General features: G+C 33.8%; 1 protein-coding gene across 1 annotated transcript in view; it reads left to right on the forward strand.

The window, feature by feature from the left end:
• The window catches only part of MDGA2 (MAM domain containing glycosylphosphatidylinositol anchor 2), a gene marked incomplete at its 5' end in the record, with an annotated part of 518,288 nt that overhangs the window by 482,771 nt on the left and 11,393 nt on the right, over positions 1-24,124 (forward strand). The window contains 3 exons of the mRNA XM_019630047.1: positions 6,040-6,195; positions 6,667-6,825; positions 19,264-19,394. Of these exons, the coding sequence (XP_019485592.1) occupies positions 6,040-6,195; positions 6,667-6,825; positions 19,264-19,394 (446 nt within the window). The remainder of the gene's footprint in view (positions 1-6,039; positions 6,196-6,666; positions 6,826-19,263; positions 19,395-24,124) is intronic.

Raw genomic sequence — 24,124 nt, forward strand, 5'->3', positions numbered from 1 at the left:
GAGCTCTTAACCAACTGAGCCACTCGGCCGGCCCTGCTTCCTGATTTTAATATGTATTATAAAGCTATTCAAAGGCGTATGGCACTGGTGTAAACTACACCAGTGTATATAGATCAATATATTGGTGTATTTAGATCAATAGAACAGAATAGAGATACCAGAAATAAATCCATGAATTTACGGTAAATTGATTTTCAATGAGGGTGCAAAGACCACACAATGGAGAAAGGATAGTCTTTTCAATTAACCATTGTACACTGTTGATGGGAATGTAAATTGTTACAGCCATTCAAGAAAACAGTATGGAGGCTTCTCAAAAAATTAAAACTAGAACTACCATATGATCCATCAATCCTACTTCTGGTTATAAATCCAAAGGAAATGCATTCTCAATCTTGAAGAGGTATCTGCAATGCCAAGTTCATTGAAGCAGTGTTCACAAAAGCCGAGATGTTAAAACAACCTGAATGTCCATCGAAGGATGAATGGATAAAGAATATGCAGTGTACTTGTATACATACAAAGGGATATTAGTCATCTTTAAAAAAAGGAGTTTATCCTGCCACTTGAAACAACATGGATGAACCTGGTTCATTATGCCTAATGAAATAACAGGCACAGAAGGACAACTATGGCATGATCTCACTTATGAGTATATGTGGAAGCTAAAATAGTCAAACTCAGACAAGCCGAGTACCCACCTGTCACCATAAAGTTATTACACTATTGTTGACTATATTTCCTGTGCTGTACTTTACATCCCAATGACTATTTTGTAACTACCAATTTGTACTTCTTAGTCCCTTCACCATTTTCACCCACCCCACCAACCACCACCCCATTTGACAACCATCAGTTTGTTTTCTGTATCTATGAGTTGGTTTCTGTTTAGTTTGTTCATTTATTTTGTTCTTTAAATTCCCTTATAAGTTAAATCATATGGTATTTGTCTTTCTCAATCTGACTTATTTCCCTTAGCATAATACATCTAGGTCCAACCATATTGTCACCAATGGTAAAATTCATTCTTTTTTAAGCATATATATATATGCATAAAATATATTGTATATACATAAAATACACATATATATGCATGAAATATATATATTACCTCTTCTTTTTCCATTAATTTATCAATGGATACTTAGGTTGCTTCCATATCTTAGCTATTGTAAATAATGTTGCATTGAACATAGGGGTGCATGTATCTTTTTGAATTCAGGTTTTGGATTTCTTTGGATAAATACCCAGAAGTGGAATTGTTGGGTCATATGATGGTTCTATTTTTAATTTTTCAAGGAACCTCCATACTGTTTTCCAAAGTGGTTGCACCAATTTGCAATTCCACCAAAAATGCACAAGGGTTTCCTTTTCTCCACATTCTTTCCAACACTTGTTTTTAGATTTATTGATGATGACCATTCTGACAAGAGTGAGTTAATTACTCAGTGTGATTATAATTTGCATTTCTCTGATTATTAGTGCTATTAAGCATCTTTTCATATGTTTATTTGCCATCTGTGTATATTCTTTGGAGAAATGTCAGGTTCTCTGCCCATTTTTTTAATTGGAGTGTTTGTTGTTTTGGTCTTAAGTTTTATGAAATCTTCAGAAATTTTGGATATTAACCACTTACCGGATATATCATTGGCAAATATGCTCTCCCAGTCAGTAGTTTGTCTTTTCATTTTGTTGATGATTTCCTTTGTCATACAAAAACTTTTTAGTTTGATATAGTCCCATTTTTTAAATTGGGGGGGTTCGCTTTGTAAATTATATAAATATCCAACCACTATGCTGTACACCTGAAACTAATATAAATAATATTGAATATCAACTGTAATTGAAAAATATTTATTAAATAAAAAATAACAAAATAAAATAGTAAAAGTCAGAAGCATAAAGTAGAATGGTTGTTACCAGGAAGAGGGAGCTGGAAATGGAAAGGTGTTGATGAAGGTATATACACTTTCAGTCATGTAAGAAGAGTCAGTTCTGGGGATCTGATGTACAGTATAGTGACTATACTTAACAATACTGTATTGTATAATTGAAACTTGCCAATAGGATAGATCTTAAGCATTCTCACCACAAGAGAAAACAAAGAAACAGGAAAAAAAAATGGTAACCATGATACAGTGATATGTGGAGTGATGGATATATTAATTCACTTGATTGTGGTGATAACTTCAAAATGTAGATGCAGGGCCGGCCGAGTGACTCAGTTGGTTAAGAGCTTGCTCAATGGTTTGAGCTCTGAGCAACAGCGGTTTGATTGCTGAGCAGCCGCTGAGCTGCCAACAGGTGGCAGGATGGCTCAGCTTAAAAAAAAAAATGTAGATGCATGTCAAAATATCAAGTTGTATATCTTAAACATGTACATTTTTTTCTCAATTATACCTCAGTATAGTTGGAAAAAGTTAAAAATAAAGAGGGTAGGTGAGCAAGAAGACCATTGCATAGAGGGTTATTAGGTATTAGGCTGCTTACCCCTGAGTTTTTATTATTTCTTCACCATTTTTGAAAGGATTCAGGGAAACGAAGCACAGTTTTGGAGACCACTTAATACAGAATATTTCAGATATATTTATTCATTTCCGTGTAATCCTGGAAACTCTGCCAAAATCATATTGTCATGGAAATCTGGTGAAAAATTCAAAAATAAGTCAACCTTTTCAGTTCCATATCTTTGTGAAAATCCTGAAATTTATTACTTTCCTATTTTATGAGATCTTTTAATATTTAAATATTCCATTTACTCTGAATAAGTTTCTATAGATGAGTGCATTTTCATCACCTATCAAGATATTCCTTATTTCAAGAAACACTTTCAGAAATAGACTGTTTGCATAACTTATAATTACCTCATATAAAATGACAGGGTGATCATAAAATTATGATAGTCCTAAATAGTATGTTTTTTTCCCATTTTACCTGCCAAAATTTCACAAACTCTCTCTAGTAATATGTTTTTCACTGTAAAGATATTTGTGAATAGAAACAACGAACTGTTGAGATTACTTATGTTTCTTTGTCCAATGTGAAATATGGTGGTCTTATATCTCCTTTAAATTTATTGTAAACAACTTATGTCATAAATAAAATAACCCAAATTATGAAAATAATTAGGCATATCTAAAATTATAAGCATATCATGTTTTCATAAACAGTATTGTAGATTAATTTTACTATGAGAGACTTAAATACTACAAAATTTGTTTTTGAGGGCAAGCTTTATTTTCTTTTTAAACAAGGCTAAATTAAATTACACAAAATATGTTTAAATGGTGTCTGAAAATTCATTATACATAATTTAAAATAACACCTAAAAAAGTCAAGTTTGGCATGTCTGTAAGCTGAAATTCTCAATCATTTTTTTGACATTTTGTTTGTATGTATAATATGTAATTAAACAACTGAAAACATTTAAAATCAAACATTTGCCTCATCGTGACTCCAAAGTAACAACTAAAGGAATTGTATATTGTGCTTAAAAGACATCTATCTATCCATGAATATAACTACTTTGCTGTCATCATTAGATCTTCAACTGATAGCATCAAGAGATCATGTCTTGTTTAGTACAAGATTTGTGGCATAAATATTTTATGTGGAAGAGTGTTTACCCCCAAATTTACTGATTTACAAACCCCTAACTGCTTATAATCCCTATAACCATCTAGAATAAACAATATAAATACACACAAAGAGGTACAGTGATTCATTAAACTGAAAACGAATACAAAACAAAACACTTATTCCTTAAACTCAAAGGGAAGTTCTGTTTTATTTTCATTTGTAAATACTAATGTTTTCCTTCCTTCCTTCCTCCCTCCCTCCCTTCTTTCCTTCCTTCCTTCCATCCTTTCTTCTTCTCTCTTTTTTTTTATTATGATAAAAACAGTTAACATTAGATCTACCTTCTCAACAAATGTTTAAATATACAATACAGCATCGTTAGCTACAGGCAGGTCTCTAGAACTGACCCATCTTGCAGAAGTGTAAGTTCATACCCTCTGACCAACATCTCCCTCATTTCAATCCCACCCACAGCCTGACAACCTCCATTCTACTCTCTTCTTCCATGTATTTGACTTTTATTAGATTCCACATGTGAGTGATATTATACACTTTTTCCTTTCTGTGTCTGGTTTTTTCGCATAGTATCAGGTCCTCCAGGTTCATCCATATTGTTGCAAATGGTAGGATAACTTTAATTTTTAAGACTTAATATAACTTATTGTATATATCTGCCACAATTTCTTTATCCATTCATCCATCAACGGACACTTAAGTTGCTTCCAAATCTTGGCTATTGTGAATAAAACTGCAATGAACATGAGAGTGCTTATCTCTTCGAGGTACTGATTTCATTTCCTTTGGGTTATATGCTCTTAAGGCAGATTGCTGGATCATGTGGTAGTTCTATATTTAGCTTTTTTGAGGGATATTCATAGTGTTTTCATAATAGATGTATCAATTTATATTCCCACCAACAGCATATAAGTACCGTACTCTTGATAACTGTAGCTTTGTAATATATTTTAAAATGAGTGATGCCTCTACCTTTATTCTTCTTGCTCATAATTGTGTTGGCTATTTGGGGTCTTTTGTGGTTTCACATGCATTTTAGGAACATTTTTGTATTTATTCATAAAAAATGCCTTCGCTATTTTCATAAGGATTGCATTGACTCTATAGATAACTTTGGGTAGTATGGACATTTTAACAAATTAATTTTTGTCAGCCAAGAACATATGATGTCATTTCATTTACTTGTGTCTCCTTTATTTTTTTTATCATTGTTTTGTAGTTTTCAATGTATAAGTCTCTCATCTCTTTGATTAAGTTTTTTCCTAAACATTTTATTATTTTTGTGCTATTGTAAATGGGGTAGGTTTCTTATTTCCCTTTCAGATAGTTCATTGTTAGTGTATAGAAGCACAAAGATGAATTCCAGGGCACGCTCCCCACTTCAAGGAGTCCACTCCCAAGGATATCTGATAAGCCTAACCATTGTGGGGAAGGGAGGTCAACGGGAGTCTCTGTGCTTTAGGTGTTTATATCTCTGTGAGTTCCATGGAATCTGTACCCAGTTTTGACTTTATTATTCACTCGTTGAGCTTCGCCAAAGTTTTCTCCACGATGAGCCTCATGAATTAGTGTTGCTATGATTTCACATAGCTGTAATGAGTATAAATATAAACTTTGTTTAATTTTTCTCAATTAAGAATAATTTTAATTTTTTGTCTAGTGGACATTATCATCTCCTTTTTTTGCTCCCATATTTAAAGCAGGGTATATCCCAGTAAGCAAACCCTCTGATGACCTAGAAACATTACTATCACCCTCATTTCAGGGACAGTTGAAGAAATCTCTCTCTGCATTTGTTGCTTCTGAACTCAGCATGTGACAGGCATGTAAAAAATCTCAGTCCTGCCACTGGGTCTTTATAAAGTCTTTAGTTACTTCATTTCTAGTGAATTTTAAACATCTGGCAAATCTACATTTGAATAAAGTATGAAAAATAACTAGTTTTTAAAATAATTTGCCATTAAGTTCCCCTAAGTAAACTTCCATTTGTGCAAATAGGTATCTTCAGACATGGTGTGAAAAATTATGGCCTTAAGGAATATAGCTTTAACATGCTGTCAGGTGTATTAATAAAGATCATTCTCATATTGACATTTTAGTTTGGATTGTTCCTATACTGAAAAATAAGTGTTAGGAAAATTCTTAAGCCATAATTCAAGAGTGAATAATGTTTTTTAATTTCATCTATCTGAATATTTCAGAGGAAAATGGATTGGGTTTAAATTATTAAATAAGAACCTGATTTATATCAATATTATTTTTCTTTTCATTAAAATGAAATAGTTTTATGTTTAGTCATCATCATGTGCACAATTATGACTCTAGTATCATTACTGCAATCTTGCATTATTGCTGTATAATGTTTCAAATTTCTTCTATAAGAATATTGCAATGTTTCTATTAATTAAATTAATGTTAATCACTTTAATTAACATTTGTTAACAGGAGAATTTCATTGTGGATTTGAAGATGGTAACATTTGTTTGTTCACCCAAGATGATACAGATAATTTTGACTGGACAAAGCAAAGTACTGCAACGAGAAATACAAAATATACTCCAAACACAGGACCAAATGCTGATCGCAGTGGCTCCAAAGAAGGTATGAGCCTATGAAATGCTTTGCTCATGACAATCATACTCCAGCCTTGAAATGTTAGAAATCCAATTAATATAAAATGTTAAGAGAATACTGAGCTATAGATTTGAAGGTTAAGGAATAAAATTTTATGTGTAGTATCAATAATTCAGATAGTTTCAAAGTTTGCAGACATTAGTTTTATCTTAGAACTCGCTGAAACATATAATTGAGAGACTAGGATTATTTTTTTGAAAATTTAAGTCTAAAATTCTAATTTTGACTCAAGTTTTTATACGTTTTAAACACTTTTATCTTTATTTATGTAGATAATTTTTCCTTATATTATATCATGCATATATAGATTTTATAAATGAGATACAAGTCCTCCTATAAACCTGTACTTGTAAGAAAACTCTAAAACTTCTCAACAATTTCAACTTTCATGTTACCTACTAATGGCATGGTTAATCATTTTATTTTGTCTTTCTGAAGGTTTTTATATGTACATTGAGACATCTCGACCAAGATTGGAAGGTGAAAAGGCTCGACTTCTCAGCCCTGTTTTCAGCATAGCTCCCAAAAACCCTTATGGACCCACAAACACCGCATACTGTTTCAGCTTCTTTTATCACATGTATGGACAACATATAGGTGAGATGGCAAGAATTACTACGTTTCTTTTAAAGTATATCATAGCTAAGAAGAAAAATATTCACATACAGCATTAAATCAATTTTAGTCAAAGAAATGTATCATTGACTTTTAAATTGCTTACGTATAAATTGCAAAATAAGAGGCTAAGAATGTTCCCCCATTGTGGCCTCTTGTCCCAAATTTAGATTAGAATTTGAAAGTTTGGAGCACTACCTACCTTTTATGGAATCCTAATTCAGGTAGACCATTAATGGATTAAATTCTTTATGAGGTCTTCTTGTGGAATTGAATACCAGTGTAACTTACACTGCTTCTTTTCAAAGAAATCTGCTTGAATTGTCACTCTGTGTATATTAGTGATCATAAAAAAAAGTATTATCATATTTGGAAGACAGTCCTTTTATCACCATCTACACATTTAGAACATTGGTGTGATTTTTTTTCTTTTTTGTAAAAAACGCCTGACACATCTTGTAGGATTGAAAACCATCCTCAGTCCTGCAGAATATACAAAGGTGAACCCACTCTCTGCTCTTAGAGATCTTATCTTGCACAGTAATGGAGGCTAAGATGAGTCAATACACAATTTTGCTAGACAGAATACCACATAACCTTGAGAAAGAATCTAGCAAAACTATGGGGGGGAGTAGAACAGGTCTACAACTCTTTATATGCAATCCTGAAATAAAAAAACATTGAACACAATTTTTTAAATTATTCAGTAGTGTATGCTAGCCTGATCTACATGTGTGAGAATATATGACCTGATCTTTTATGGGCCTATTATATAGTCTTTATTTATCCAAATGAGTGTGATCATTTGTACTATTTGCAGCAAAAAATGCTACTGTTTAATTATGGATTCTGTTCCAGATCCTTCCAGGAGATGTCACATAGTTTACAAGACATGGACTCTTTCTACTTTCTAAAACAAGACAAAATTCTGAATGTGAAGCATAGCTAGCCCCACAGAGCTTGCACAAGGATTGTGAATCTGTATCTAGTTAAAAAACAAGGCAGTGCTTTGGAACAAAGGAACACATTTCCCTACCAAAGAAGGGTACATTTTCAATAGACAGAGATGAGCTCAGGGAAGATTGAGGCACTGGTGATGCAGAAGTAAAACATGGGAAGTTAGGATGGCATTAAACGTCTTGATATACATTAATAAAACTAATAGTAAAAATATGTATGATTATAAACTAATCAAATTACATATGATACATGCCAGCTACTATTAAGTGAAGTAATCCTCTTAATAATTGTATAAAAATGAGCATCACTGTTCATCTTTTACAGTGGAGAAAACTGAACATCAGAGTTCGTATGAATTGCAAACAACTGAGATTCAAATTCCTAGGCAGTACTATTAACCAGCATTCTTCACAGTGCAGCCATAGGTGACAAGTCTTGCAGGATAGCTTTTGTGCAGTAAAAAGTCAGGAAGCCTGGGCTGGAACTTGCCTGTAGCACTTAGTCACTGTAAGAATTTAGAGAAGTCACATAAAATGTCTGCATGTTAGACTCCTCACTGTAAAAAAGGAATAATTCCTCCTTCAGAAATGTGTTGTTCAAGTGAAATGGATAATATATAGAAAACCTTCTATGGGACGGTAGACCCTCATAATCTTTTGTTACTTTGAATCTCGAATAGCAATAATAGCAAAATAATAAAGTAATACTCATCAGGACACTATTCCTAACACATCATGAATTATTTCTTTTCATTTTCACAGTCAACATTTAGGCTCATCATTATTAACATCATTATTCTGTTTCATGCACAAGAAAACTGAAATACAGAAATGTTTGATTACCATGCACATCAAACTTATCAAAGCTAATAAGGAGCAAAGCCATGAAACCAACCTGTGGGGCTGGACACAGAGCCTGCCTGCGTCCCACTCTGCAGGGAGATGTATGGGAGTGTCATGGAAGTTTAGTTAATTCCATAGATTTTGTGCAGACAATAAGCATGATGAGGTCTTTGATTTGGGAAAAGAAATCTTACAGGAATGGGTGCAACCACTGCAAAACAGAACATAGACTGGAAAAGCAGTTAGAAAGCAGTCACCATAGGTTCACTGTGGCCTAAACAAGAAAGGAAATAAATGCCCACAAAATTGTCAAGCTGTCTAATTTATTATGAGATTACTGTGCTACAAAAGGAAGATTGGCTCAGCACTAGTGTTTCCCTTTAGTTGATCTTATGTTCAATTAAACTCTCTGTTTTGAATATAATTCATGGACTTTCTTTCTTTTCTTCAAATTGACCTTGGAACAGGCATATTTTAAGTTGCTTTTTAAATAAATAATTCCAAGGTCCATATTTTAAATTACTTTAATGAATAAAATATGCATTTACCTTATTTATGAGGCTGGCTTCCTCTCAAAATTTCTGCATATTTATGCTGAGTCCCAAGGTAATTTTAATATACTTTTCACACAATTGTTATTCTTATCTTTTTCTTGTCAATGGATGTCCAGTTGACTTTTGCTAGTTTTATTGATTGTTTCAGGGGGAAGGTAGTTCTTCATTTCTTCCATGTTCTCAAACATTTACCACTTACAACACTGTGCCATCTCTGCTTCATCAGATGGTTGAAGGTTGCAGGTATCAGGTCACTTCAGTCCCTCTCAGCAGAGCTAAATCATGCTGCTTACTAAAATCTAGGCGAAATATCTGTTCCAGATATTGACTAACCCATTAGGATTAGATGAGTTACCTCATTATGGAGATGCTGCCTGAGGCTGAAACATTTCCTCTTTGCAAATATTATTCTAAGACATTCATTCATCTGTAAACCTGGGGCATTTAGAGTCCAGGTTTTACAAATGAAATGATCAGTTGTATTGGTTCTTTTGGAAATGCAGATTCAAAATTGATTTGTCCTAGATTTCTAATAGCCTAATGGCAGTTATTACTTCTTGAGTAACCATAAATAATCCTTGCTATTTAACTGTGACTAACGGATAGTATATCTTTGAGAAGAGTCACATTTTTTTATAATACAAAAATGACTTAGAACAGAGATTCCTCTAACAATAAAGTTAGATAAGTTGTATTTCTTATTTATTGCCATCTAACAAATTTGCCCCATATTTTGACTTAAAGCAACAACCATTTATTACCTCAGAGTTTCTGTGTGTCAGGAATACGGGCATGGCTTCGCTGGGTGCCTGTAGCTCAAGGCCTCTCCTGAGGTGGCAGAAAAGCTGTCAGGCAGGTCTGCAGTCTAATCTGAAGGCTTGATTTAGAAGAGGAGACACTTCTAGGCCCGATCACCTAATTTTTGTCAGGCGTCACTGCCTCATTGGTGTTGGCCTATGGATCAGAGGCTGTTCTCAATTCCTCCTCATGTGGACATTTTATAGAACTATTTCATGGCATGGCAGGAGACATCCTCTAAAGTAAACAATCCATGAGTTTGAGAAAACACATGCCCAAGACTATTTATAATCTAATCTCTAAAGTGACCTCCTATAACTTCTGCCTTATTCTATTTATTATGACTGAGTTGATAATTCCATCCAATAGTCACGGGGAGGCAATTACACAGAATGTTAATGCTAGGAGGTTGAAATCATTTACAGGCATTTCAGACATTGTCTGCCACACTGGTACAATTTATTGTTAGTTAAATGTTCCATCAAAATTGATTGAAGAAAAAAAATAAATGAAAGTTATAACGTGTTATCCTTAAGGTAACTGCTGATTTATAAGTATATGACATAATATCTGGCTATGGTCAATAATATAAGATTATTTCAGCAATCCTGTAGCTACTAGTAGGCATTTTGATTCTTGGTCAGTTGAATTTCTAACGTTCTTGAAAAGAAACTGAACCTTATATGAGGCCAATGGATATAACCAAAGTTTATTAAAAATCAATAAAATATGTATGCATTTATTTCTAGAAAGACGGATGTGAGATATAAGCCATATCATACCAAGAAATTTAAGAGAAAAATACAAAAGACACATGTGAATATATTCATTGAACTTGATAAAATGATTCGATAAGTAGTGGCTCTAGAAAGCTCACAAATGGAAGGCAAGGAAAGAGAATCATTTAATGATATCCACGTTCATGAATTTTGAGGATGAGGAAGAAGTGATAGAGAGAGGTGGGGTTGTAGAAGGGCCTTTTTAAGAGGAATAAGAGTTCATAGAAAGGGTAAGTTTAGACATACAAAAAATAGAGGGAAGCAAATTTTTTGAAGAGATGGGAATTATGAATGTTGGTGAGGGAATTAACTGTGAAGAAGGGGTCTAATGTCACTTCCACTGAGGTGAGAAGGAAGAATAGGACTTCCGATACATTGCTAGATGCAAGAACAGCATAAAAACATGAGATATGCCATCCTAACAGTCTCTATTTTCTCTGTAAAGTAAATGCAAAGGTTGCATTTTCAAAGAGTGGACAGTCTTAGGAAAGTGGTGAATGGAAGCAGAAATTGACGAGTGATGGTGAGTTGGACAGGTTAGAGATTGCGACATCATTCCTCAATGTTTTGAAATGTGCTTTAGGCTGTAATATTCAGTGTGATTCCCCATCACTTTTTGAGTATGCTACTGAATTTTCCTGCTCACTTACTGTCTCTTTGGCCCCTAGTTTCTGGGGTAAAGAACATTCTCTCAAACCAGTAATGTAAGTACCTCAGGGATATATGTTCCTCTGGCTTCTCCTTGGGGCAGCTCTGTATCCCAGCCATGCATGAAGTTCCCCAAATCGAGCTGTATTGTATCTGTAAAGCCTCTGTCTTTGCCCTGCTTGGGAAACCAGGAACAATGTCTCCCCTCATCACACTCTGCCCTGCAAGTGTAAATATTTATTTGCCCAGTCCATATTTATGAAGTAAATGAAAAGAAAATGAACAGGATAAGTAGGTTTTCTCCTCTTTAATCATCTAGGTAGCTCACATTCTTCCTTGAAAAGCCATCTCAAGAACATCTGCTGAAAGACTTCCCCGTCCTCTCTGCTCCCTCTGTTCCCCTGACACCTGGTGCAAACCTGTCCCCTGCTAGGCTCTAGGCTACTTGAGAGTAGTCATCATGGTTTATTTATGTTTGATCCTCTGGAACAATAAACGCTCAATAGATTAAAATTATTCAAAGTAGATACTTAAGGTTCTGAGTGTGCTAGAAGAATAACAAACAAGGGAATTGAAAGTATGGGTTTTAGATTGCAAACAGAAGGTAGGTTTACCAAGACCCTATAGATAAGTTGGGGGAAAAAATAGAAGTTCATCATTGACCTAACTTGAATTTGAATCTAAGTGCTCTATCAGCCAGCTCATAGAGGAGAGCAAAAATGTCACCTATTTCTTAAGAAGAGAAATTTGTCTTTATAAAAATACTCTTAGAAACATAATAGGAAATATCTTCACTTAGTACATTTAGAAAAATATAAAACTTGTTCAAATAAAAATTTTATATATTGACAGGCAATAATACATTAGAGAATATAATTTGTGTTTTGAGAGAAATATTATGGTCCAGATATGTCACCTTGTGATGATCTAATGGAATGTAGAAATAGAATTTAATGCATCTGTAATTAACTCTAGTTAAATTTCTCTAAATATATCTCAGTTATCCTTTAGCTAGAGTTGGATTGAAGCTTTCTCAGTGCTGGCATCCAAAAATTTTAAACTGGGGACTTAAATATTTTTATACAGGATGTAGACAAGGCAAAGGTTACAAACTTTTGCATGGTTTTAGGAAGATGATTTTTATTCTTATTTTGGTCAAAGGCCATATGTCTTCTGATTAGAGTTTAAAAATTGAGATTCTTGCTTATATTTCAACTATGTCCCTCAAATCAGAAATCTGCTCACATATTTTTCTTCTCTTTGTTAGATACCACACAAGAGACAGTTTGAGCCCGAAAAAAAAAATCTTAAGATAAGGTGCCATTATTTTACAGCCTTAAATAAGTTGACTATAGAAGAATATCAGCAGAATAAATATGTAATTTTGAGATATTTACTTTCTGATAAATTCTTGGAATTAAGTTTCTTGCAAAAGACAACGCCCCAGGTGGCTGAGGGAATAGATAAGATTACTTAGTATTCTCCATTTAACTATTAGAGAATAGCTACCAAACTGTGGGCTCTTATATAATAGCTGATATTATGTCACTCTTTCTGATAAGAATTAGTGGGTGCTTTCAGTGAAGCCTGTTTATATTTAATATTGATAATCCCAGAATCATCAGTGTGAAAATAATGCTGTACATGGAAGACTTTCATAACCATTTAACATTTTTTAAATTAAGATGTATGTTTTAAAGGGGGATTGGAAAGAATGTAGCCATGATTTATTACCACTTATAAATATTATTACAGACACTTATCACCAACCCACTAATAAGAACACATGTAATATCTAGTTCATTTACCTTTTAAGTCTCTGGTTTTAAACTACCAACTATCCCAAACTTTATTTTCCTTATATTTAATTATTTATTGATGACAGACCCTTGGACAATCTATAATAGAAGCTAGGATGTTTGAACAAAACTAATAATAACTGAGAAAGGCTGTTGTTTCAAAATACTGTATAAGTCTCAATTTTAGTGTAATTAATACACAATATTATTTCATCAATTGAGTGAACGAATGGTCAGCAAGTGGGTTAACTGGTTTTGTTTCTCACCCAGTGTACCAAAATTTCTAAAAAACTAACTTCACTGAAAGTATAGATTTAGTGTGATGAGTACTTTTACCCTGAGGTCTTGAATTCACTCATCTTTGTTCACTCGGATGAATTGCACATGCTGTGTGCCTAGTGGTGTCTAAGTTTCTATAGAAGATAAAAGAGAATTATGGTAGAAGGTTCTTACCCACCAAATAGCTTATCATCTATTTGGGGTAATAAATTCCTGAATAAATTAAAAGCCAGAAAGTAATACACATCGAAATGCATGAAAGGCCCAGGCTTTGGATCAACAAGAGAGACAACGCTGAGGACAGCAGTTAAAATAACTTCTATAGAAGTGAAAAAATGTAAACCATCTTCCAAAATATGTAAGTAGTGAGCAGAAAGCAAAGGTTAGAGAATGTAAATAACAGAAGAAGCCACAGTGTAAGAATGCTCTCGTGGCAGAGTAGGGCAAGTGGTAGAACCAGTGGCAAGGTCTCCATAAGGGATTTGACATATACCAGGGAAATAGCCTGAGGAAAACTACATTTTAGGAAAATTTATCTCTATGCTAATGTAGAAATTCAGGTAGGTACAAGAAGTCATGGTCCTGAGTGGAGAAAATGAAGTGACATTTTTTTTTTTTTAATAACCCTCAGACCCAGGAGTCCAGGCCCCCAGGCCCCTCCTCCCTCAGACCCAGGAGTCCCACATTTTTTTATTTAAGATATCATTGCAATTACACTATGTTGAAAAAATAACAATGAATGCATGCAGGCATTTCTATTCAAGCAGAAAATAATGATTTTATAATTTCCCCTTTTTGTCTGTGGGTACAAAACAAATAGTACTAACAATTACCTATCAATATAGATCGCTCTTGCCTCAAGCTAGATGACTTTGTCACATCCTCATCTTCCATGAAATGTGAAACTCAAATTAATGAGTCTGTATTACTGATTAGAATAAAAATGTGATTTATATGGAAGTAATCCCCAGGCCATGCAGTAAACTAAATTACAAATTAGTTTATATGAATTTGGTAATTTCAAGTATATGTAAGAAATATGGATACATATTTCAGGACATATATTTAAATTACTTACCTAAAATATATAAAATACATATTTATAGTAGAATAGCTAAAAGTCAAAATATGTTAAGGACTTAATGAAAGAAAAGAAGTAGGTAATATTATTATAAATAAGTGTATGCACATTATCTTTTATACAATCTATATGAAATAATATCAAAATAAGAATCATGCTATTACATAATGCCATGAATAACCCCAAAACTTTGCTCACTGCTCATGACATAAAGCAACACCTAGGTTATTTAGCTCTTCTGATTACAAATCTTGAGCGTGAGATAAACAGACTCCGTTCTAGCTCTTGCACCTGACTCTTAAGGAGTGGTGATCAAAAGAGGAGAATTAGAAAACCAAGGAGAAGAAAAAGACAGTTACATTTTTCTTAGCAGCTTCAAACTTGTGTCATGGAACTACATAGCATTTGAAAACCCTTGGGGGTGATTAAATTCATACCTACTGATATCTGGTGCTCACTAAAGCATCAACATGGTGCCTTTGAGAATTGAAAATTACTTTTAAAGGGTATTAACACAATCCATCATATTCACTTGGAAATTTTCTTACTCTAGTAGTGTGCTGAATCAGCTTTGCTGAATATAACTTCTCTTGAATCACTTTATTCTGTTTCACAAGTTCAAATTTTGTTGACCAAGATGCTCTGAATGGAAGTTTGTATAACTTTTGGCACTGAATTCTCTTTTATACACTTAAAAACTGTAAACTTGCTTGGGAAAAGAACCTTCTAAAATCATTTGTCTATTGATATTGCTTTTGTTATCATCTCTAAAACTGACTGTTGCATCAATAGTAGGTATTCATTGATTTGGATAATGGAATATAATTAATACTATTTACACATGAATAAGAATTAAATGTATTTGGATGAATTTATTTCAATCAGCAATACTTCTTTTGTCCTTTTCTTATAAAACAAACAACATTTGCCCTTTCAAATAAAAACTAGCCACAACTGAATGTAGTTCATATAATCTATTCCAAAACTAATTCAAAATCTGAGATAATTCAGATCTAGCTTCTTTAGACCTAGGACAAATGTTTTTCACATAGTACATATTTAATAAATATAAATTGAAATAATTCAAGTTTGAATTATATTACATACATAAAAAGAAAACGTTAATTTAAAAATGCAAACCTGCTCGCAGGCAAAGCATATTTTCTGAGAACAATATGTTCAATGTTAATATAATAACCTATTATTATTGATATAACAATGGTAAATCATATATATTAATATGTTTCATTAAAGCATGTATTTATTACTTTAAATAAATTCTAGAACACATATAACACACACTACTTTGTTAGTCTAATTACAACTAATAGGTCTAAAAAAGTATTACCATTCTAGTAAGATTTAACAAAAATTCCCATGTGTTGATTTGATGACAGGATTGACTCCTATCACTATCAAAATAACAGTTCATGCTACCCAAGAGAAATAAGACTTATTTATAAAATGATAATTCATTCACTGCTATCTATTCACACTGGCACCTCATATTTATTGAAGCATCTACTGGAAAATTTTATATGAAACAAACAGCAATGGTAGCTTAGTGAGGATATCCTTCATTCATTAAATGCAAACTATCAAAAGGCTTCTACTAGGTAGAGAAGCTAAAGGGTTACATTTAATAAATACTAAAAAATAAAAAGATAACTGTGTTCCTTTCTGAAACAGCAGTAAAGTGTAATGATAAATCAGTAGAGACTATGATCTCAACCCAGTCAGTTACTACTAATATAACCATATGGTATAGCAGACACAGGCCATGCAATAGAGAAGGAGTCCTTTCCTATTGATTCACACAGACTATTTCTTCAAATAATTTCTGAAAAGTGTATGCTACATAACATGTTGTTAGTCCAATGACAACTAATAGGCTCAAAAAAATATTACTTTATTTAGTGTTTAATACAATTTGGTATTCGTTTGAGCGTGATTTCCTGGGAATTCCTTCCTGTTGTGGATTAATGTCCAAAAATATGTATACGGCAACTACATCACACAGAAAAAGTTCTGTAGTGGCTTTTCCTTCTGACACACAGTTGCCTTTCTGATGCAGATGGAGCACCAACGAGCAAGAAAAGTTGAGTCACACTAAAAAGGAAAATAGAAAGATGGATTCCAAAAGCTATTCCCTGCCACAATGACTCTCCGAGCACAGTGGGAAAATCACAGAAAGTTCAACTCTTAAACGGCCCAAAGGCATCAATACTTCTCCACTATTCTCAGATTGTTGAAACTTCAGTTAACCTGTCCTGCAGCTTTAGATCTTAGAGGAGGAGCTAACAAAATTCAACCCATTGTATGCATATAAAATACGCTCCATTAGTGGTTTTGGATAAAAACACGGGATAACTTAGCATTATTTAAAGATATTTAAGGGTGACTAAAGTAAAATAAAATGAGAGAGAGAGAGTCTCCAAAGAAGATTCACAGTACAAAATGAGGCTAACATTGTAAAAGAAGCACATATTGTTGAAAAAGACTGCAATTTCAAGTGAAAGTAAAATTTGTACAGTGTATGCTTTATGTTTTCAATAAAATACGTAAGAATATGAACTTTATGGAACAATAAAAGATGAGAATGCTACAACAATGACCCAACAGAAAGAAGGAACTGGATAAAAAACTGAAATAAAGGGGAGCTTAATGAGATCAGAAAAGACTGTAACATAATAAATAATACAATAGCTGAATAAGGATGATGTTAGAAACAAAATAACAAAATCTACACTATGGAAAATAAAATCAGTACTATGGAGGACAAGCTGGAGATTATTTCTTACATTAATGGGAAAAAAGATAGAAAATAATGGATCCTGAAGCAAAAAGTGAAAATGCAACATAGAAAGATAAAATAAAAAAGAAAACTGGAACGTTATGTAGTAGAAATATATATGCATGTTTCTAAATGCAGTGCTAGCAACTTGAATCCACCATAATAAGAGAATAGTAGTCTATTACCAAGTGAAATTTATTCCTGTGATATAGTCATAGTTCAACATTAAGAAATGTGTTAATATAATTTAATGCCTCACTAGAGAAATAAGGAAATATTATTTGAATATCTTGATAGATAATAAGACATGTGAAGACCATGTATGACACATAATTTGTGGTCTACATATTTTAACTCATTTTAATTCTCACAAAAACCTTAGGCTAGCTACTATTAACATCATCACTTACCTGATGAGGAAATTGAGACAAAGAGATTAAGAGACTAAGCCAAGGTCATCCAGCTAGTGAGTGACAGCAGCGATGTGAAGAATGCAGTTTTGTTGTTGTTGAAATAGTGGGTATTCATATTTATGCATATGTGAATTATATAAATACGTGTGGTCTTACGTCTAAAGAATGAGACAAAATTGCACTAAAATTCTGAAGGATAAACTTTAGGAGGCAGAGATCAGAGTGCTGGGCAGCTAAAGTAGTTAGGATCTGTGAGTCAAGGTAACAGAAAGGAGGCAGGCAGGGCTGACGCTAGAAGTTTGTATGGGGCTCCCCTAATGGCTACTCTCTACTCGTAGAAGACTAGAAAAACCAATATGTATATATATAGCAACATAGCAGCTTTAACGGAGTTGACAGCAGAACAGGGATGGGGATGTCAGAGTCCTGGGAGAAGAGCAATTGGGAATATTGACTGAATATAAGAAAGCCAGAAGGTTCTTTCTTAGTGGTTAGAATTATGCCTTGGAGAAATGTTCTCTACTGGACATAGTTGGAATTACTTCATAGGATTATTGAGAGGATGAATTCCTTACCTGAAGTAAGTGTTTCATCATCATTACTATTATTAGTATGTGCAGGACCTGAAAATGTTGACAGAGATATATAAGATTATGAGACAAAGCTATTTTTCATTTATTTTCAAATAATTCTTTTAGAAGAAAATGAGATTTGGATGAAGTAAACAAAAAGAGATGCTAACTGATAACATAAGCAACACAGTTAATTAGAGTCAGACTTTGGGCAAGTAAGTCAGTACATGATTACATGCTATAGTAGTTTCTCATGGCCACTGAAACAAGTTATCACACTAAATAAATTTCTACAAGACAAAAAAGCTATCACAAACTCTGTGTCTTAAAACAACACAAATGTGTTATCTTACAGTTTCAGAACACAGAAATCCAGCATGAGTATAATGGGGCTAAAAATAAGGCGTTAGCAGGGCTGGTTTCCTCTGAAGGCTCTCGGGAAAAACGTGTTTCCTTGCCTTTTCTAGATTCTATTATAGAAGCTGCTTATATTTCGCTTGTGGCTCCTTCCTCCGACTTCAAATACAGCTGCATAGCATCTTCTCTTTCACATGACCTCTCCTATATCAAATCCCCTTCTGCTTCCATCTTATCATGATGTATGTGATTACCTTTATGACCCACCTAGATGATAATTTCCCAATCTCAAGATCCTTAATCACATCTGCAAAACCTCTTTGTCATTCTTATCAAGTAACACAGGTTCTAAGGATTAGGACAGTGTTATCTCCGGGGTCCTGCCACTCAGGCCAAAGGTCATAAGAGAGAGATGGGAAGTGAGAGGCGGAGACAGGAGGAGACACTAGAGTATTCTGCACCTTTTTGGTCAAGGTTTGGTCAAGGAGAAACAAATTTGAAGCAAAAACACATATGCAAAATAAAATTTCTGTGTCATTTTTAGGTGTTTTAAATGTTTATCTACGTTTGAAAGGACAGACAAAGATAGAGAATCCACTGTGGTCTTCAAGTGGGAATAAAGGACAACGATGGAATGAGGCTCATGTTAATATATATCCAATTACTTCATTTCAGGTAAGAAAACAATCATTTCTGTGGATAGATGGCTGCACGTGAGCATAACGAACGTTAAAGGCCGGCCTTGAACAAATGTTATAATGTGAATATTCAGAAATTCTGTGATATGAGCATCACAGAAATCATATGATGAAGGTTCTCTTTAGTTGTGAAAGCTGTTTTATAAAGAAAAATGCCCATTTCCTTTATTGATTAACATCTATCAAGCAATATGTTTGAATAATAGTCCATCAAGCCATTTCCCTGGAGAAAATGTAATGCATTTCTATAAAATCATGCTTGCATATTTTGTTCCCTGAAGACAAATAAAATAGGTTCTTATGGAAGCTGCATAATCAATTCTCAATTAATCTATTTGGATTTTACTTAATGCAATTTTATATACTTTAGCAAACTGTATCTCTTTGAGGTAGTATCATTTTTAGTAATTTATCACTTTGATTACAAAGTCGGAAAACTTTAAACAAGTTTTCTTTGTTTTTATATAGAAAAGAAGTAAGCTTAGATTGAATGAAGAGAGTGAGCTGCAAATATATAATAGAAATTTTAATGACTATAACAATGGCCATTATGGCTAGAAACAATATTTCATGAAACTATTTCAGTGCAGAAAAGAATCTACTTTTAGTGATTTTAATAACCATATATGTATATTGTATACTCAGGTTGAGTTTTGTTTTTTGGTTTGTTTTCCTTATTGGTGACTTTTGTAAGCATTTCATGGCATATACAGTAAGGGTATGGAAAATCTGACTGCTCCAATATGCCCCCCCCCCTTTTTTTCTGGGATGTCCTTTTCTTGTAATCTAATCTACAAAATTCTAACAGCTTTTATTTAGAAATTGCACTTCTAAATCTAACCAGGAGGATAAAAATGCATACAGTTGTTCACAATAGTAAAAAATAATGGAATAAGACTAGCTGATTATTTACAATCACATAAAAGCTACTCAAATCATAGACCCTGGGAATCATTTTGTTTCTATGAAGGAGAATACAATTGTGAAAATTGAAGGCATGGCACTATATCATTAAACCAAATTAAACGGGGGAGTCAGAACTCCAAAGCAGTACTGCTAAAAGTAACCTTAATGTTAAAATGTACATACCCATTATAGACATCAAAGAGCCCTTCTTTCTAAAAAGTCGATGTTTTTCTAGACATATTTTTGCTTCCTACATGACTGCTTTGCCAGCACAAAATTATTAAGTATGTATACAATAAGTATTTAAGAGAATAGTTATATTAATGTTTTCTTCAGGATAATCCTTACTGTCATAGACATCAGTTTAATAAATATTTATTGGACACTTTCAGGACAATCATTTAGTGTCATTGACAACAGTTCAATAAATACTCATTGAACCACTACTGTATGCCAGGCACATTGCTAGGCATGAAGATTTAAAACTTATTATTGACCTCAGAAACAGAAATGCATATTTAAACACATACATCACATATGGAATGACTGCAGTTAACAGAGATATGCACAAGGTTCTGTGAGCATACCTAATCAAAAAGATTATAGAAGAGTCAAGAAAAGTTTATTGTATGAGATGAAAACTGAACTGAAGAGAGGGATTGCAAAGGAGAGAAAGGGCTAACAATATTGCAGCAGAGTAAAAAAAGACATCGAGGTCATATACCACAGGATTTGCCAGAGAAACCGAAAGACATTTACCTAGAATTTGGTTCACTAAAATAAATCAAAGACTAGTGTGATATGAGCTTAAGGAACCTAAGGAACAGGGAGGCATTAAAAGATTTTACCTAGGGGACGACATGCTGCATCAGTCGGGTTCATGGAGGTAAAATTAGGCTGGCAAACCAAGTAGGACGCCATTGTAAAATCCACATAAAAGAAAAAAACTAGGAAAGTGTTTTAAAGCAGTGGATGATTTCAAAATTACGTTTAGGTGTAAATACTAGCAGAACATTTTTATGTTGGGGATTTGAGATGTAGCCATGAATAACTAAGAACTTTCTAAGTAAGGGTACTTGGGTAGTGTTTATGCTCCCCCTTCTCTTAAATAACAAGGAGGGGGAAAGAGATAAGCTTCAGAGAGGAATATAGGTATTGGGCATATTAATAAAAACGCCTGGGTAATATACCTTTAAAGATGTGCACAAGGTTGTTGTATACGTTTATCTGAAGCTTTGGGGACATAGGCATTTGTGAGTCATCAGGTTGCATGTGCTGCCTAAAACTGTGGGAGTGCTTAATATTTCCAAGGAAAAGTATATGTATGTGAACAGTGATTAAAGGATGGAAGCACACAGAACACTAAGAAATTATTTACATGAACTGTGGAAAAGGAGTTCAGTTGTATGGTATTTTTTTAAGTTAAAGGGAAGGCGATCCAAGATAGTTTGGTGCCCACAGAATTCAAAGACGGTGATATTCAAAATTGGAAAGCAGGTTGAGTCCAACGGACTGGTCATGACAGAGTACTTTAGAGAAATTTGCATAAGATGGTAAGGAAATTAGTAAAACCACCATCTTGACTAAAATTACTCACTATTCACGATTCATAGAATGACCTACAGGCAGATATTAAGTTATTATATGATTTATGCAAATAGTTATCTTATTCTCTCATTTTCACATTAGAAAAAGTGTAGATTTTGTTTTTGCAAGTGAATGAATTCTTTATTCAGGATGTTACAACAGGGAGAGCCCTGAAGGTAATGCCCTTATGAGCACTGAGAAGGGTCCCATACAGGCAAGAAACCAGAGGCAGTGCCGGCTCCAGGTTGGACATTGCAATCTCACAGAGTGGAATTGCTCTTCTTTGTGATCTGTCCAATCTTAGTTTACTGCATCCCATTCCCAGAATTGTTGACTAAAAAGCATTTCAAGATGTGTGTTACTCTTTTGTTACCACGAAGCATGTGGTCCGTGTCAATTCTGAGCAAAACATTTTTACAAGTCACTACAAATAACAAGTTGGCTGCAGCCTCAGCAATTTGCATGTTACATTCACACAAAGAGATTTACAAGAATATTCAAAGCAGATGTTCAAGAATGTTCAAATGAATAAAGCTTTATTCACAATGTGTTAGACCTGGGAGAATTTCACTATAATGAGCTCTTCTCCTCATTCCAACCAAGAAATCCGACTGGATTTCCTTAGTTGCTGCCCAAAGTAGTTATCATTTCTGGTGCTTTATGTTCTTTCTTGTAGATTCATGTTTCCATCTAGTATCAATTTTATTTTGCCTGAAGGATTTTAGGCAACACTTATTGTAATGTGGGTCTGCTAAACATGAATTCTTCTCACCTTTTGTACTTCTGAAAAAGTCCTTTTCACCTTTATTGTTTGAAAGCTATTTCCTCTTGAGTATAGTATTTTAAGGTTTCCTTTTGGAACTTTAAAGATGCTGTTCAGCTGTCTTTGTTTGCATTGTTTGCAAGGATAAATTTGCTGACACTTATATTTAGTTTTCTATATATAATAATATGACTTTTATTTGGTTGCTTTTAAGGTTTTCTTTTGAATCACTAGTTTTGAGCAATTTGACTATGATGTGCTCTTGTATAGTTTTCCTTTTTCATGTGCTAGGGTTCATTGCAATTGTTGAATCTGTGGGTTTATAGTTTTGATAAAACGTAAGGATTTTATGACTAATGTTTCTTAAATATTTTTGTTCCCCCTCCTCCTCTTTGAAGACTACAATTACACATATATAAGGCTCCTTAAAGGTGTTTATTAATGATTTTAAATTTTTAATTTTTTTCTAATTGTGTGTTTTTTGGGGGGGTTTGGTTTTTGTTTTTTTTTTGGATGGTTTGTATTCTGTCTTCACATTCACTAATCATTTCTTCTGAAATGTTGAATCTGCCTTCAGTACTATTCAGTGTATTTTCATCTCAGCCATTGTATTTTTCATCTCTATAAAATCAACCTGGGTCTTCAAATAAATGTTGCCCATGTCTCTAGTTAATGTTTTGAACACATGAAATCCAGTTATAATAATTGTTTTGATGTCATTGTCTGCTAATGCTAACAGCTATGTCAGTTCTTGGTTGGTTTTGATTGATTTTTTTTTTCTCCTTATTCCAAAAATCATTATATTCCTACTTCTTTGCATGTCTGGTAGTCTGGTTGGGTCTCAGATACTGTGCATTTTTCCTTGGTAGGTGCTGGATATTTCTGTATTTCTGTAAATATTCTTGAACTTGATTGGGGATGTAAAGTTTCTTGGGAACAGTTTAACCCTTGTTGGTCTGGCTTTTCGGATTTGTTAGGTGAGAGCAGAGCAGTGTTTGGTATACAGCTAATTATTTCACACAACTAAGGACGAGTCATCTGAGCATTCTAGTAATGCCCCATGAATTAAGAGGTTTTCCAAGTCCTGTGTGAGCTGGGTACTGTTACCTAAAATATATTCCTCTGATTCTCTTCCAGGTCTTAGGTAACTTCCTCACACATTCATGTCCTGATCAGTACTTTTGTGGGTACTTGAGGGCCCCACTGCAGATCTCTCTTTCTATGCAACCCTTTCTTTGCTGGCATTCTACCCTGCACACTCCAGGTGCCTTGGACTCAGCTCCATTCTTCAACTCAGGTTTTCTCCCAGCCTCCCCCTTTGTTCTACTCGCTTCATGGTCTAGAACATTCTGTATGGTACAATCGCTGGGATCACCTTACTCGATTCCCATCTCTCGGGAATCACTGTTCTTCATTACCTGATGTCCAGTACCCTATCATAGTTTCATAAA

This window comes from Hipposideros armiger, unplaced genomic scaffold (assembly GCF_001890085.2).
Source record: "Hipposideros armiger isolate ML-2016 unplaced genomic scaffold, ASM189008v1 scaffold_885, whole genome shotgun sequence".
Lineage (NCBI taxonomy): Eukaryota > Metazoa > Chordata > Mammalia > Chiroptera > Hipposideridae > Hipposideros > Hipposideros armiger.